Raw genomic sequence first — 15,687 nt, forward strand, 5'->3', positions numbered from 1 at the left:
ACCGCTACTGTACTACTGCCCAGTTACATGGGAAGGGCGGGATAGCATTCAACAAGGAGTAAAAGGAGGCGTCATAGATTGTTGGCATGGTGCAGCCATTATAGGTATCGGTATACTTACTTTTTTTAGAAAAGAAAAAGAAGCCAGAACGTGTCATCAGCAGCCTGAACGTTGGAATGGAGGGCAGGCACATGGAATGGCCGTACGAGCGCAGCGGCTACATTGATGGACGCCTACCCACGGCCGCGGATATGATCCGGGGACCGCATGATTACGAATGCGACATCACCGCCTCTCCCCTTTCTTCACGACATTAACGGCCGTGTAGCCTGCCACTCTGTCTGACTAAGTGACCTCGCCCTCGCTTGTCTCGCCCTTTCGGAAGTCACCGTGGCACCGTAAAAAGCACAAGCAAACGTGTCGACGGCGAAAAGGGTGGCCCACTATCTCTGCCGGAACCAACCTTAGCCATATGCCGGGTTCAATAACGTGGTACCGCATAACCTTGTGAAGGCACGCAGCTGTCTGCTCCCTGCCCGTCTGCTTGTTAGGGAACCATGGAAGCGGGACCATGGCACGATTCGCTGCTTACCGGTGTTCCTTTTCTTGGAGTTTTCCATGCACGTCTTTCCAGGACAGAGCGGGTGCCAGCATACGGACGGGCGATCTCCCTGACCCCTGGCAAGATCGCTTCTGCAGCTACGCGAAGCTTATCTCGAGCACAGTGACGTGTCGTTCTTTGGTTCCTCACTTTCCTTCTATTTAAGCGACTTTTCTGCAAAGAAGGAGAAACGAAAAGATGATGGTCGTCGGTCGGTGCGTGGAGGTGGCTTGGCCTGGTCTGGATTTAGTATAGAAGTTCCAATGAAGGTTGATAAAAGCCTCCTCCACTAAGTCCCCTTTTAACTTCGCATCGTGGCCCGGCCTAAGGTACTTAAGTCGTTACTTGCATTCGCCTTTCGGCGTACCTAGTTCCGTAAATACCTACTACCACGGCCGTACTTAGGTCGTCGTCTCGCTTCTGTCCAACTATTACTAAGTCAGCCCGGCTCGGCTGCTTTCGGCTCCTTACAGCACAAATCACCACAATTCGGGGTCGGTCAAGTCGTCATCTGTGCCACGCAGCTTGGTGTTTTCATTCCCAAGGCAAATGGCATGACAACTTTGGCGCAGCAGGGTCCAAGACAGAGTTATGTTGTCACTTGTCAAAGTTGCTGATTTGTTAGGTTTAGGTTGGATTATAGGGGTGCAAGTTTGCCTGTCGTGTTGTTGTTTCTAGTTCGTCGAACTTGCGCTTTTCTATTTTGTGTCAATCAATCGTGAAGCGCGACTCGCCGGATGTTGGTCAACGTTGGATCATTATCTAAAACATTTTAAATTGAGTCTTCGTTTTCGTCTCAATTCTATTTCTAGGACGCACTTTCCTCGTTATTCAGGAGCAAAGTTTGACCTCGACCTCACACGACTTCCTCACTCCACACGAGTCTTGATATACATACACCTGGTGAAGCGCAGTCAACCCATCTATCTGGTCACGCTTTCCCTCAAACCCAAACATCATCACGATGCCAGCCCCTTCGAACGGCACTCATGCTACCAATGGCACCACTAACGGTGAGAGTTCAGCCACACCTCGGTACGATACCAAGTTCACGGACGCTGTCATCGCCGCTACGGGCCCCAATGCAAACCCGCGACTGGCCCAGATCATGCCAAGCCTCCTCCGACACCTGCACGATTTCGCCCGGGAGGTGGACCTTACCGTCGCCGAGTGGACCACCGGTGTAGACATGGTAAGTCACAGCCACCTCACCTCCCCCATTTTCTTTTTCTGCATCTATACGATTCATGATGCAAACTCGTGTCCTTTACCATAACCGTCACATTACTAACGTAAGCTCCCAATCCCCGCTAGATCAACCAAGCCGGCCAAATGTCCGACGACAAACGCAACGAAACCCAGCTCCTCTGCGACATCCTCGGCCTCGAATCCCTCGTCGACGAAATCTCGTCCAAACTCTTGCAAACGCCCGGCAGCAAAACTACCCCCAGTGCCGTCCTCGGCCCCTTCCACCGCGCCTCCGCGCCCGTCCTCTCCAACGGCAGCAGCATCATCCACGCTTCTCCGACCTCCCCCTGGTACAAATCCGCCTCGGACCTCCTAACCCACATCTCAGGCCGCGTCATCAGTTCCACCAGCGGCACGCCCATTTCCAACGCCTCCATTGACGTCTGGGAAGCGGGGCCCAACGGCATGTACGAGCAGCAGGACGAGGATCAACCCGACATGAACCTGCGCGGCCGCTTCGAGACCGATTCTGAAGGACGTTATGCCATGGTATGCTTGCGCCCGACTGCGTACCCGATCCCGTACGATGGACCGGCGGGGAAGCTGCTGCAGATGTTGGATCGTCACCCCTACCGGCCGGCGCACATCCATTTCATCGTTTCGGCTAAGGGCCACCGCACGCTGACAACGCAGGTTTTTGATAGAATGGATGATTATGTGAAGAATGATGCCGTGTTTGCCGTCAAGCAGGAATTGCTGGTGGACTTTGTGTCGCGCAAGGGAGACGGAGAGGTCAAGTGGGAGTTGGAGTATGATTTCATCCTGGCGGAGGAGAACGGTCACTAGCTAGTCAGATAGGTTGTACTTCTGGCGGTCATGGCGGTTATGGCGCTTCGCTCGGGAAGATAGACAAGATTGTCATGAGAAGGGGACACTTCGTGTTAGAGTGATGGGTTTCCTGTGTGAAAATGAGAACTCGTGGATTTAGAGATTAGTCTTTGCTCTTATTTTTCAAGAGAAAAAAGGAGACTGGACATTGTTAGAGGATACCCCAGTAGTGAACTAGTCAATCTAGACAACCGCAGACCAGTGTAACTCCCGCACCTTGTCTTCAATGAGAGAATATATATATAAAAACACATACGCCACCCATGAATTAAATATGAAAAATGAAGCTAGAAGAACCCACTGTGTGCGCAAATTACGAGCCCCGCATTTTCCTGTCTAGCTCGTCTAAGCTCCCTCTCTTTACCCTCAAAATACTAGCTCTAGGCAGAGGTTCCCTGCTTACTACTACACGAAGTGAGGCCTGCCCTGCTTTCTCTTATACTCCCGAGTGTTACTGTGCGCTAAGCAGTGAATCCCCTACCTAAACTAGCCAACGCTGTTGCGCCGTTATGAGTTGCAAGCACTATGAGGCTCCCCAATCGCCGATCAAATCAATGCGCACTTGATGTGTAGTCCATATTACATACGAAAATGTCATCGGAAATCAGAAGTCGGATACAGCGGGACGTTGAGGTGGCCCACGGGCACCTGCACCGGGCCAAGCCCGTACGTACCAAAACCTTCGGCTACTTGGTGGCCCTCAGGGTGTGGATGAGGCAGTGCCATGCCTCCTGTAGGGGCTTGCCAGTTGGGCCACAAGCTGTCGAAGTCGAATTCTGCCTCAGGTCCGTTCAGATGGTCCATGCCGTGGAGACCAGATGAGACTACGCCGCTGCTGTTAACGGGCGACGTATTACTGCCATCAGGGCTTGGTTGCTGAATGACCGAGGGAACCATGGGCGGCAGTGTTGCTGGCAAGCCCGCGGATAACATGACCCGGCCGTTTTTCGGACCCGGTGCGAGCGGAGGTAGTGGTCCGCGGGAACCGGCTTTGTCCGACTGGAAGAAGTGGGCCATCGGATCGTAGTCGGCGTTGCGGACCAGTGTCTTGATGGTGGGTATCCGCCGGCCCGGAAGGGACAATTGTCGCGCCGTTGCTGGGCGGGTTTTGTTGGCTTTGTGAAAACTTTCAACAATGTACGAGACCCGTTCCGCCTGGGGGTCGTATTCGGCGCAGTATCTCAGAATTGAGATACAACTCTGGATGGCCCGGTCCCCTTCGGGATTATGATACAACGACGCAAACTCGTTGCTCAACACAATCAACCCTGATGCGAAAACAAAGTGTCTGCACCATGTTAGATACGTTACAGTGTTGCTGAAGACGGGGGGATATACATCACGAAGGGATTGCAGTGCGGAAGATATTCCGCGTCCAGCGCATTTTGAGCAAGAATTAGGGTATGCTGCGAAGCCTCGACACAGGTTTGTGCAAATTTCTCCATCCGCTGGCTTATGCGGTAAGATTTCTGACTGCCACCCGACCTCTCATGGCCTTTGCTGAGAATGTACAAGAAAAACGGTCTCGTGAGAAGGATGATGGCATGACAATGGAGTAGGTTAACATGCAAGTTGGCAATACCAAGGCTTGGGTCCACCGGACCAGACATGGCCTGTTTCCAGTGAAGAATCTGGTCGAGCTTGTCGTTCCAGTCCTCAAGCTGATTGGCAATCTCCTGCGCAACTGTAGTAGATATTTTGCGCTTCGAGTATACCCGTTTGAGCGTAATGCCAACGACGTGGCAAGTCCTCACAGTAGCATTAAGCGCTGCTGAATTGACTCTCTCCGTGTTGTTGGATAATCCGGCTGGACCAGAAAACTCCACAGGTGCTTCTAAGGCATGTTCCGAACAATCGTCTTCGGAAATGGCAGTTGGTCTGCCGAGAGACGCCGCAAGGAATCGATCGAGGACGAACAAACTCCTCCAAAGATTTCTTCGAACTTTGCGCTCGATGCCGCTGAAAAGGACCATGCTTTCTTCCCTGTGGAGCCCGAGAGCAAAAGCGGACCTCACGGCCATGCCTGTTTTCGTCAGCAACGCAATGCCGTCTTCGGAGATTCACACCAGTGCAACCCACCACAGTATGCGTACGATGCATTCCTCTTCGAGACGGACAGCATATACAGTGACATCAGAACAAGTGCCTGAATCGACCAGAAATCCGCGTCTTCGAAGCCCGACACTGGGTCGGCGAGGCTCTTGGCATTCCTGTAGAACAGTTCGGCACGGTTCACGTCTTCTGAGCGGAGTCTTTTGATAATGGCCTCTGCTTCAGTGCCAGATGGCGGTTTAGCTATCACCAGACCAATCGAAAACACCAGATAGAGCAGACACAATACTGAAGGATTGACACTGAGTGGATCGTTGTAACACTCCATCGTGGAAGCCAAGAACATATCCTTGTCGAACACTTCGACGAAGCCGATAGTCTATTACCGATTAGTATAACCTCCAACGAGTATTTGGGTTGTCATTACATTTGTGAAAAATGACTCCACTAGGATGTTTGCTGTTCGTCGGTCTGGAAGCACGCCAGTGGGCCGAACCGTCGGCGGTATAGACACCTGCGCCTCCATTATCATGTGCCGCCGCGGATCCCGAGTAAAATCAGATTCCCCAGAGATCTCCTCGACGATCATGCGGATAAGTTGTAGGTATGACAACGTCGCCGAATCACCCAAGTAGACTGTTAGGAATCCGTTAGTCGCCACTTTTTAACTCAGGTGGCAAGTTATAGCAGGCTGGGACAACTGTAACAGTGCATAAGAAACGCCCTTCATCCGATTCAGCTGGTCCTCAGCCGTAGGCACCCCTCCAGGGTGGCCAGGAAACTGGAACAAGTGCTGTACAATCATGGCAAGGAAATACTCTGAACAGGCACTCACGTAGTCTTCCGGTCGAGTCCTGAAGCATCCTTTGTGAGGGATAGACTTCAGCCTCGTCTGCTGCTCCACTTGTATTGCTCATCCTGGATCTTGAATCGGAGTCGCGTTCTTTAGCATCGACAAAGTGCCGCGTTGAGACAGCGCGTGGTCTAGGGATACTGGGAGTCAGCTCCGGTTTCACCAGACTGGCGGGCGACACCTCGACAGAGTCCCACGGCGGCAACGGCGGGTTGCGTGCTGGGCCGTGGTGGAGCTGCGCGTTCGACTCCTCTGGACTCGACTTGATTGCTCTTGGTGAGCCGTCGACATGGCGGCGTTTCGTTGGAGAAAAAACAGGACTCTGACTAGCCTCCAGAATCGCCGGTGTGTACTCGCACTGAAGCTGCCGTTTGGTACATGTGTTGCACGGCTTCAACCCGTTGCACTGGGATATTATCGTCAGCAGCTGAGTGACATGTGCTACCTAGATGGCTTGTGTTATAGTATTTGTCGGGTGACGGATATGTAGCATCGTCAAGAGGACATTGCCGCTTGGCTTGAATTTGCTGCGGGTAGCTACACAAAAGTTCCGTAGGTGAGACAAACTGAGCGCATGGAAGTTCGACCGACATGTTTTGCTCGCAAGATGATGACATAGCAGCTTCATTACGTGGCCTCGAATGTGAACTCGTGATGTCGCGGTTCGTGATAGCTGGGCTGCTTCGCAAGCTTGCACGCATTCCCGGCTCTAATGAGTTTTGACACAAACAAACCAAGCGCATAGACTGGTCAGAGATAACCGTACCTTTTGTTTCCGGCGCTTACAGCTATCGCAAGCACACGCCGTCCTTTGTCGCTTTTCGGGATCGACGCGAGGACGGGTCTAGCCAGGGCGGATGGTTAATACAAACACGGCAGATTTCGACATGGTGTCATGAGTCGCGGAGAACATCTCACCATAATGGCATTTCCAGCGACCAATTCTGGATCTGCTGGGACGGAGCGGCGCCGAGTCCAGTGTCTGACGAGATAAAGGGTCCTGGACCTAGGTCATGCTCGTCGGAAGAGAATCCAGCTCAACTATGGTGTCGGTATGCGACAAATCGGCGCGTGGGTCAAGGCCAACCAGCGGGATCCAAGCCTGGATATCGTTCCGAAGTAGGCTTTCCCCCCAGAGTGATGTCAGTCTAGCCCGTAGCCTGTGACGCAGAAAAGGAGGGGGGCGTGTCGATGCTCCGATACAGCTCTTGCTTTCAGCCCCGCGCAAGGTATTGACAACAAGACTTCGAAACCTGGAGCAACGGGAATAGTCGATGGAGCTAAAACTATGGTTCCGGATGCACTGGGAAGTAAGAAAAATCCGCAATACGCATCAAATAAGTTTGGTCGGATGCGGGAAAATGCGATGGGCAATCTTCAAGAGCAATGCAAGGGAAGACTCACAGCAGCTTTCAAAGGCATGGGTGTCCTCCAACGTCGAGGGCCCAGAGGTCCATAGCCCCAAAGAAAGTATCAGCATCTGCCCGCCAACCCGGCCCCAAAGTAAAGTCTCGACCATGGCGGATTGACTCGAGATAGGTGGGATAAACTGTAGCCCGTGATTGGACGAAGGGCTCTGGCATCTACCTCGTCTTGCCGGTTAGGCTGGGTCTGGCAAGAGGGGTGGCGCGCTTCTCGACAAGGTTCTGATGGGATCGCTCGAGCTGTTTTACCTGCGCAGGGGAAACTGGGTTCGCGAGTTTGTGCGACTGTCGAAAGATGCAAGTGCGCGAGTGCAGGACGGGCCGCCTTTTTGACGAACGTCAACTCAGCATCCCGTCGCCTAGAAAGTGACTGGTCATTCCCGCTTCCAAGATCTGGGAAACCTTCCTTTGGTAATAAGCCGAGTGGTCATTGCATCCCCGTAATTCCCAGGGACGTGACAAACGGTCAGATGTCAATCTCTGGCGTGAGTACCAAGTACGTAGGGTATTGTGGAGTAAAAAGCAACCTCACCCCGGAGTCCCATCTCTCGGCACCGGAAGATGCGTCGGGTAGCGCACCTGATTATTGCTCCGCATTGGACCGCTTGCGCGCTTGTGGCAGGAACGTATTTTCCAGAATGCGAGTCAACTACGTAGTATTCCTCAAAACTACAATTTGAACCACGCACCATAAGGCTTACATTCTGCGTTTCTATGAGAGTCCACCTTGAGCCACTAGGACCAGCCTCTATCCGCGCATCAGCACTATCTCACAATTTTACGAACCAGCTCGTGCCTAGCAAACGAACGACTTGCAACCCGGCCCAAGCCTTCAGGTCGACGCCCAGGATCAAGGTTATGACTGCCGAGACTTGGGCGCGTCGGATCGTGCACCATGGATTCTAAATCCTTTTTGGGTAGCCGCCCCCGACGACATGCCTTGCGTGCACATGTCTACGGTTGGTAAAGTCTGACAGTTGGGTGTAAGCCAGCTTTTTGTGCTCGTCCATGACGAACCATATCTTCGCTTTTGGGCAGCTGCCACAGCTGGGGTGATACCGCATCTGATGAAGGCTGTGGGCCCTGCCGCCAAAAGCCTCAAATGCATTCGTCTCACCTTTTACATAGTAGGGCGCTTTCTGGCATTGGCTGGAAGAACCACGCCTGACTCGACATGTCGGTTAGGACAAGTGGAGTTCAAATAAGGCTACGACCACGAGATCTCCACGAGACCTCCACGAGACCTCCATTCTCCACCAGTATCCTTCTCCGCAGGATCGCATCGCAAAGTCACGGACATAATTAGTTTCTTGGTCCAGTTGAGCTTTGAGCAGCTATTCCGCGAATTGCGCCCGATTGTTTTCCTGCAGCTTCTTGGCTGGTCACCGGCTCTTTTGCTCACGCCAAGATCCCGGCATGGCCCGCTTCGTTAGCTGGTGCTAATCAACACCTGGATGAGACTTCGCAGTATTGCCGGCTGCAGAAGCCAATTTAGTTGACAGGGCCGGATAGCTTCCTTGCGCCCGCTATTCCAGCAATGTGACAAGTTGCGGCATCAGTGATGGATCATCATCTCTGCCTTCCGACACTCCTGGATCACAGCTTGTGGATCACAGCATTTGCAGTTATCAGGCCAGACAGGCCTATCAAGCCTCCGGACTTCTCATCCACCTCTCCAGTGAGATTCGCCAGCACGCTCTCATGACTACTACTCCATAGGCGAATATGAGCTGTCTCATTTCTATTATCTCATACTTCACTAATTCCTGAGACGGCCTCTGACTTTTGTATAGTATGGCCTACACCTGAAGAACGTTTCGTTCTCCTCTTTCCTGGATACCTTGATATTCCTAAATCATACCGAAGCTTCTGCAGCAGCGGCTCGCGTCTATCCATTACACTATGCTCTTTTCTGATCCTCTGTGCTACCGAGTAATCTCTGGAGCATATGTTGCCCTTGAGGCTCTTATTTCGGCATGCCAGGCCGGCGAGGAGCTGCCCGACGAGGTCCAGGACTACATAAAACATGTCGCATTCTCAAATACTTCTCCCAGTGGGGACATGATCTGCTTTCCTTGTCCACTGAGGGAGCAAGAAGCTGGTGCGGCACTCAAAGCGGTAGAAGGGTGCGCGACCGCAGCCCTGTGCGATCTGCGATATGGGAAGCAAGGGAGGGACATCAACGTAAATTTAGAGAGGGTGACCTGCTTCTTGATGTCGGCCTATGTGACTACCTTGGACGGGCTGGGTAAGGGTCACCCCAAGATCAAGTTTCGGCTTCCAGGTGTGTTTTCCCGCCGTTCCTTACGTCGGCGGTTATTGACAACAAGGACCAGATACCGACTTGAATGAGGCACAATCTATACTTTATCGGCGGCTAGCCGCGAATTTATACGAGACTCGCAATCCAGGCGAATATTACCACATCCATGGGTCGCTCGAGGCAAGCACGACGTTGCGCATGTTGGGCCTGCCCCCCTTTCTGCCGGGTGCAACCGACTACCGCCAGTGTATTGACGCAATCGAAAGCGCAGTCAAGAAGTTCTCTGTTAGCGAGCTAGAACAAAGAAATAGAAAGTGTCGCCAGGCTGGTGCCCCAGCGCTGACTAAAGACCAGTTCAGGCAGACGGCACATGGACGCGCTCTCGCAAAACTTGCCCCTTTCACCGTTCGGCCCCTGGGCACGATTACGCCGCCAGTCGCATTCCCGGCAGCGAATGCGCCCCAGACAGCAGCGCGACAATGTCTGGCTGGGATACGAGTGCTGGAGCTGTGTCGCGTCATAGCCGGCCCTACGATTGGCCGGTCGCTGGCCGCGCATGGCGCGCAGGTGATCAAGGTGACCTCGCCAAAGCTCCCTGACGTGCCGTTCTTTCAGCTCGACGTCAACACGGGCAAACACACGACATCGCTGCATCTGAAAGACCCCGCCGACCGGGCCATCTTCGAAGATCTCTTGGCGTCAGCAGACGTCTTCATCGATGGGTACAGGCCAGGCGTCCTGGCCTCGCTCGGCTACTCGCCCGAATCCCTCGCGGCCAGGGCGGCCCAGTACTCGGGGCGCGGCATCGTCTACGTAACCGAGGACTGCTTCGGCGGGACGGGCGTCGCGGGCGCCGAATGGGCCGATCGTCCCGGCTGGCAGCAGATCGCTGACTGTGTGACGGGCGTCGCCTGGGAACAGGGCTGGTCCATGGGGCTCGACGAACCCGTTGTCCCACCGTTCCCTATCTCTGACTACGGCACAGGCATCCTCGGCACAGTAGCAGCTCTCACAGGACTGTATCGGCGAGCCACCCACGGCGGGTCATGGATCTGTCGCACCAGTCTAATTCAGTACAACACATTCCTCTTATCACTGGGCGCATATCCGCCAGTTGTCCAGGAGCAGCTCTGGAAACGCCACGACCGTGACTTGTTGGCTCTGCGACACAGCGACTCGGTCGACGAGGTAGGCGCCCGTGCCCTGAGGAGCATCAGGAGGCTGCACCCAGACCTGTTTGAGGAGGGCATGATGCAGGAGGCGTACAGCGAGGGCTTTGGAGGAGTGGTCAGGTGGCCCAAGGAGCCACTTGAGGTCACGGGGATAAAGGTAGGACATGTTCGACCTACACGACCGAATGGGTTCGACCCTCCTTCGTGGGACGGCTGGGACAAAGACAAGGCATTATTGGATGCATGAACGGCGGCATGTCAGACCTGTCAACTTTCTTTTTTCCGTGAGGGAGGGTGGGTTACTGTGATCATTGGGATAGGAGCATGGGAGCGGCGCGCCATCCACTCGTTTCCGTGCTACATAATCTGCGCGTGGCCTTTCCGTTGTAGACTTAGCGTCAGACATACTGACAGACATACAGGTAGGCAGGCAGAACAGTACTGTAGAAGGCATAAGAAACATCTATGAATGAAATTCATGCGTAGCCCATTCGTGGCTTTCCGTCGTGGCATAGCATCCATAATAGCATCCCCTCTAGTACAGCTTTTTAAGTGTCTCCCCCTTTGTCAACTTTCAATTCACAGCACTAGTCTTCCAGGGTCGTTCTCGAGAACCACCTTCAATCGTGCCAGAAAAGCTTGAGCCCTCTTCTCTTCAGGTTTGGACACTGTGAGGCTGAAAGTGTTGACTCCAGTCGAGATGCCCGATGTGCGCAGCGACTTAGGGGCACTCCGCTTAACAGTTCCAGCTAAGAAGTCAATAATGTCGACCTTGGCCGACTTCGGCTTCGGCGCTACCCCGGTGAAGGAACTTGGTGGCAACGCCGAGATTTGAGGCATGTAGTAGCCTCTTGAAACCTTCGGGTCCACCTTGTCCAGTCCCAGCACTTGGTTGAACAGGTCGTCGGCCGTTGGCTTGAAGTTGCCTGCTAGTGGCAGCTCATCATTGGCCAACTCGGCGGCGCGAGAGACGAAGGTCGACAAGGGCATGAAAGTGCCAAGGTTGTCTTGGATCTTCTTCTGCACCTCGATGACGGCGGCCAGGGAGACGGGCAGCGAGACCAGTAAGTCCTTGGGGATTGGAAACTCTGCCGCCGCGGGCTTGTCCGTCTTCTTCGCCGGAGGGGCTGCGGCCGGCTTGGCGAGCTTGATGTTGCTCAGGTCAAGATGAGCGTTGTGGTTGAAGCGTGCCTCGATCTCGGATGGTCGGCCCTTGGAAATGGCGCCTAGATATGCTAGAACGTCGCCCTTCAGAAGACGACCTTGGGGTCCGGTAGGTGTGATCTCGCTAATGGCTGATTCGTCCAGCTTGTGCTCCTTGATCAAGTGCTCGACCGACGGGTAAAGAGGATATGCCAGCTTCGGGGCCTTTTGGCCGGACTTCTTGGGCTTGCTGGGGTTGACCGCCTTCTTCTGGGGAGGGTTCTCTGTAGGCTTGAGCGGTTGCGACGGCTCCTCCCTCTTGGCTTCCTTCGCCGCAGGCTTGGATTCGTCGGCGGGGATCTCTAGTTGGCTGATGTCGTCGCCAGGCTCCGCGAGAAGCCCAATTCGTGTGCCCACTTGAATGCCTTTGGTACCATCACCCTCAAAGATCTTGAACATGATTCCGTCCTCCTGCGCCTCGACGTCCATGGAGGCCTTGTCCGTCTCGATCTCGAGCAGCACGTCGCCGGCAGCAAACCCGTCGCCCTCCTTGACCTTCCATGTTGCAATATTGCCTTCCGTCATCGTCGGCGACAGCGCCGGCATCGTGAAGTTTTGCGCCGCCGGCAAGGCAGCGGATGTTCGAAAGCCTGGGCATGAGAAATTTAGCGGACGCTTCTCCAAAGAGTATTACAGGTAATCGCTCTTCTCACCTCTGACTGCTGCACCTTGGGTCACTCGCCGGCTTACTAGCCTCGTCGAGACACGACACACTGTCGCAAAAGATGCTGCCATTGTTGGCCTTGGAAGGGAAAAAGAGTATTTGGAAGAAGCTCGATTGAGCGCTTTAGGTGCTGGGCCAATGCCGCAGCCAAAACCTTCCCCAAAGCTCCTGTTGGGACGATCGGACCTGTTCCCAGTGGAGACTAACGCGATAAAGTTTAGCCGATCCACGCTTTTGGGAAGGTAGCAGCTGCCGACTAAGCTGAAGGGAGCTGAGCTACGAAGCTATCCCAAACTTTTCAGATCGGCCAGTTTGTCGCCTCAATTGCGGCACCAAATCAAGTCCACAATATGCTTTGACCACTGAAGACAGGCGAAGCTCGATGACGGCCTCAACAACTAAATGCCGGGGCTTCACCCACCCCGTTATTCTACTTATTCGGGGCTCACTTCACAATGCTCCGCGACCGAATGGGACCACGAGCAGGGCACAATGCCTCCGGGCAGCGTCGATGCGACTGAGGGATAGGTCTTTTGCAACCAGCAGGCCCCTGCTTGTACAACCGAAGTCCACCACTAGCTCAGCCAGCCGTCGATCGGCAATTCAAAGCCCACATCCTGATCCATCTTCTTATGGACAGCGTCTGGCGCAGGCAATGAATGGAACAATCCTATACGAATCGGTGTCTTCAAAGATGTTTCTGTTCTCCAGCTACCTAGCGGCCTATTCCACCATGACTGCTGCTGGCCTCAATATCTACTTCAACGTCTATCATCCACCAGCTGGGGTTGGCGAATGGGTTCCCTACGCCTTTGGAGCCGTCGGTATGATTCTTGGCGGTTTTGCCATGTCTTTCGCACTCAGGCCTGCCAATATCGTCCGCTCAATCAAAGTGCTTCCTAATGCTGCTACTACTGTTCCTGGAGCAAAGCCAGTGGCACCTACCCTTTCGTCAAAGATCTTGATCGAGGTTCAAGCCCGGGGTTCACTCCCGATACCGGGACTGCCGCTGAAGAAGATGATTGTTGAGCCGCATAACATTATCTTGCATTGTCGCATGTACAATCCCAAGGTTGAGCCTACAATGAAACAAAAGTTCCTCAACCGTAAGGAGGAGGAGAAGCGCTTAATGGAGCGGCGCGAGTATGACAAGAATCACCTAATGACGGTACCATTCCGGGATGGAAAGCGGGCCGCCTCGACAATTTTTACTAGCATACGTCGAGGCTTGACTGGGGAAGGATTCGCCCCGATCATCATTCTTGGCACCAAGTACAAGTTGGACATTTCGAACGCGTATGCCTTGGAAGATGGCCGAGCTTTAGACAGGCTCGCGCGGCTTGAAGAGGACCCGAAAGTTGCTTTGTGGCGTTCGATGAGAGAGAGTTGATGATAGAGACGAGCTGTACGATATGCCAGTGGGCTCGATTCTGCACTACTAAATGTACATCTGACAAAAGGAATGACCACTGGGCTGCCTAGACTTACCACGGCCGCAGGAGATAAAGTGGACAAGCACAATCCATACGATTGGCGTTGATTTGAAGCGGGCAAACTATGATGGGAAAGAAGTACTCAATTTTCCCCAAAAAAATAAGGGGTAACACCTGGCGTAGAATCGATGATTGTGCGTAGGAATTGGGGGTGAACATAACGATGTTCGAGAGGTACGAATCCATTGCCACGGACGAATCATAACTATCATAGCATCTTTTGAGTCATTATCGGAACTTGCGCGTTGGGCCTTGCGACCTTTAGAAGTTGGGTCAATTCAACAGGATTCCGTGCAGAGATGTCGCTCTCCAAGCTGATCTACTCAACTGGGCAACGCTCTCGGAGAAACTCGGGGGAGTGGGGAGCAGTCGCTTATGTTAATGCACCTCAACTACGTGACTACCTCCCGTGGTCATCAAATATCATATCCTGGTGGCCCTCATCATACCAATCATACGCAACTAAACTTGTCAGAACTTCACATCGTTTCAACTTGTAAATCATGAAGATTCTTGTTCTTGGCATGCCCCGAACGGGCACGCAATGTAAGTCAGCTCAAAATAAATTCCTAGACAACGCACAACCTAACACCCAAATAACACGCTTTCCCAGCCCTCGCAGATGCCCTAGCCTATCTCGATATCTCACCCGTATACCACATGCGGGAAGTGGGCAAAAATAACCATCAGGCACTTTGGATCGAAGCGCTCGAGGCCAAGTTCGATGGCAAAGGCCAGCCCTTTAACCGGGCCAAATTCGACCAGATACTGGACGAGTTTGAGGTATATCCTTCTCTCCTCCTACTTCCCAATAATCCATCATGGTTCGGGTTTGTAACGCAAACTCGACTCGATGCTACCATCCTACTACATGAGCCCCCCCTCGATCGTCTATGCCGCAACCCCCTGACATGACGATGTCGTGAAAACAGGCACTCGCGGACTACCCAGCGGCCATCTTTCCCGTCGAACTCATGGCCGCCTATCCAGAGGCAGTCGTCATCTTGACGACGGGCGCCAATGAGGATCGGTGGTTCAACTCTATGATGGCGACGCTCTGGCACCAGCATACGCATCGGGCTGCAGATTCCCCCTCCGCCATGGCCGTCCTTGCTGGGAAGTACCACGACAACTGCTGGGGCGGTGATTTTCCCACCCTGGGAAGGACGGCATATCGCGCACATAATGAGTTGGTGAGGGAGGAGGCGGCTAGGACGGGGAGGAAGTTCTTGGAGTACGGGGTCGGTCAGGGTTGGAGACCGCTTTGCGACTTTTTGGGTGTAGAGGTGCCGGATAAGCCGTATCCGCGGACTGATGATTGGATGGGATATAAGAAGATGGTTGAGGAGAAGAAGAGGAAGGAAGCGGATGCAGGTGCCCAGACTTGAGACGGGGTTGCTGTAGTTTCCAGAGCAGGGGGGAGAGCGCCCTCCGGGGAATTAAGAGAAGTCTTGAGAAGAGCGGTTGATGATAAAGCGCCCGCTCGTTGTGCGAGAAGACCCTGGCAGTGACGAGTAAGAGTTCGAGCGCTTGGGCTGCCAGTATGGCTTCCGGTGGAATAGTAAGGTGAACTCGAGTAAGGTAATGAGCAGTTTGATGGGCTTCTGGAGGAGCCGGTGTGCGATTGTATGAGAATGTGCCAGATGATTTTGCATTTCAGAATAAACGAGGTAATACAAGTCGTTGGAAGTGTTTTTGAATAAGTGAAGTTTGTTTTAGTATCAGTGGCTTGTGGTGGTGCTGATGATGCTACACTCTGCAATTGCAAGCATGCAAGCAGACAACCCATGGGTTTTTACGATGCTACAATTCCGAGGCGGACGCAACGATATCATACGATTGCGGTATCGCGATGCGCGATAGCCTCACGATCGTCATTGAAGTGT

At 53.4% G+C, this 15,687-nt stretch overlaps 6 protein-coding genes across 6 annotated transcripts; 4 read left to right on the forward strand and 2 right to left on the reverse strand.

Moving 5' to 3' along the window:
• Positions 1 to 1,565: 1,565 nt before the first annotated feature.
• BCR38DRAFT_405501 (Intradiol ring-cleavage dioxygenase) lies at positions 1,566 to 2,635 on the forward strand (the record flags this gene model as incomplete). The annotated part of the gene is made up of 2 exons (XM_040857965.1): positions 1,566 to 1,793; positions 1,916 to 2,635. The coding sequence occupies 2 exons, from the start codon at positions 1,566 to 1,568 to the stop codon at positions 2,633 to 2,635; spliced, it is 948 nt and encodes a 315-aa protein (XP_040719775.1).
• A 355-nt stretch (positions 2,636 to 2,990) lies between these two features.
• BCR38DRAFT_93647 (fungal-specific transcription factor domain-containing protein) lies at positions 2,991 to 6,698 on the reverse strand. The gene is made up of 7 exons (XM_040865780.1): positions 6,501 to 6,698; positions 6,349 to 6,426; positions 5,565 to 5,988; positions 5,157 to 5,365; positions 4,757 to 5,108; positions 4,016 to 4,700; positions 2,991 to 3,965 (listed from the first exon to the last, which is right to left on the reverse strand). The coding sequence occupies exons 1-7, from the start codon at positions 6,501 to 6,503 to the stop codon at positions 3,272 to 3,274; spliced, it is 2,445 nt and encodes an 814-aa protein (XP_040719776.1). The 5' UTR covers positions 6,504 to 6,698; the 3' UTR covers positions 2,991 to 3,271.
• Positions 6,699 to 8,908: 2,210 nt separating this feature from the next.
• BCR38DRAFT_332187 (CoA-transferase family III) lies at positions 8,909 to 10,688 on the forward strand (the record flags this gene model as incomplete). Its single annotated transcript, XM_040855126.1, has 2 exons — positions 8,909 to 9,290; positions 9,337 to 10,688. The coding sequence occupies 2 exons, from the start codon at positions 8,909 to 8,911 to the stop codon at positions 10,686 to 10,688; spliced, it is 1,734 nt and encodes a 577-aa protein (XP_040719777.1).
• Positions 10,689 to 11,020: 332 nt separating this feature from the next.
• BCR38DRAFT_454753 (biotin-requiring enzyme) lies at positions 11,021 to 12,379 on the reverse strand (the record flags this gene model as incomplete). Its single annotated transcript, XM_040861727.1, has 2 exons — positions 11,021 to 12,234; positions 12,298 to 12,379. 2 exons carry the CDS (start codon positions 12,377 to 12,379, stop codon positions 11,021 to 11,023), a joined length of 1,296 nt encoding a protein of 431 aa, XP_040719778.1.
• A 440-nt stretch (positions 12,380 to 12,819) lies between these two features.
• On the forward strand, positions 12,820 to 13,698 carry BCR38DRAFT_334117 (uncharacterized protein; the record flags this gene model as incomplete). Its single annotated transcript, XM_040855286.1, has 1 exon — positions 12,820 to 13,698. One exon carries the CDS (start codon positions 12,820 to 12,822, stop codon positions 13,696 to 13,698), a length of 879 nt encoding a protein of 292 aa, XP_040719779.1.
• A 448-nt stretch (positions 13,699 to 14,146) lies between these two features.
• On the forward strand, positions 14,147 to 15,215 carry BCR38DRAFT_93701 (uncharacterized protein). Its single transcript, XM_040865781.1, has 3 exons — positions 14,147 to 14,347; positions 14,415 to 14,584; positions 14,734 to 15,215. The coding sequence occupies exons 1-3, from the start codon at positions 14,305 to 14,307 to the stop codon at positions 15,187 to 15,189; spliced, it is 669 nt and encodes a 222-aa protein (XP_040719780.1). The 5' UTR covers positions 14,147 to 14,304; the 3' UTR covers positions 15,190 to 15,215.
• Positions 15,216 to 15,687: the final 472 nt, after the last annotated feature.

Source organism: Pseudomassariella vexata (assembly GCF_002105095.1).
Source record: "Pseudomassariella vexata strain CBS 129021 chromosome Unknown BCR38scaffold_2, whole genome shotgun sequence".
NCBI lineage: Eukaryota > Fungi > Ascomycota > Sordariomycetes > Amphisphaeriales > Pseudomassariaceae > Pseudomassariella > Pseudomassariella vexata.

Bases quoted from the DNA above. Each gene is read 5' to 3' on its own strand.
- BCR38DRAFT_93701 (XM_040865781.1), top strand. From the start codon at position 14,305: ATGAAGATTCTTGTTCTTGGCATGCCCCGAACGGGCACGCAAT. The intron at 14,348-14,414 runs GTAAGTCAGCTC...ACGCTTTCCCAG, and splicing joins GCCCCGAACGGGCACGCAAT to CCCTCGCAGATGCCCTAGCC. The intron at 14,585-14,733 runs GTATATCCTTCT...TCGTGAAAACAG, and splicing joins AGATACTGGACGAGTTTGAG to GCACTCGCGGACTACCCAGC.
- BCR38DRAFT_93647 (XM_040865780.1), bottom strand. The intron at 5,366-5,564 runs GTGAGTGCCTGT...GATTCCTAACAG, and splicing joins GGACTCGACCGGAAGACTAC to TCTACTTGGGTGATTCGGCG. The intron at 3,966-4,015 runs GTATATCCCCCC...AACATGGTGCAG, and splicing joins CACTGCAATCCCTTCGTGAT to ACACTTTGTTTTCGCATCAG.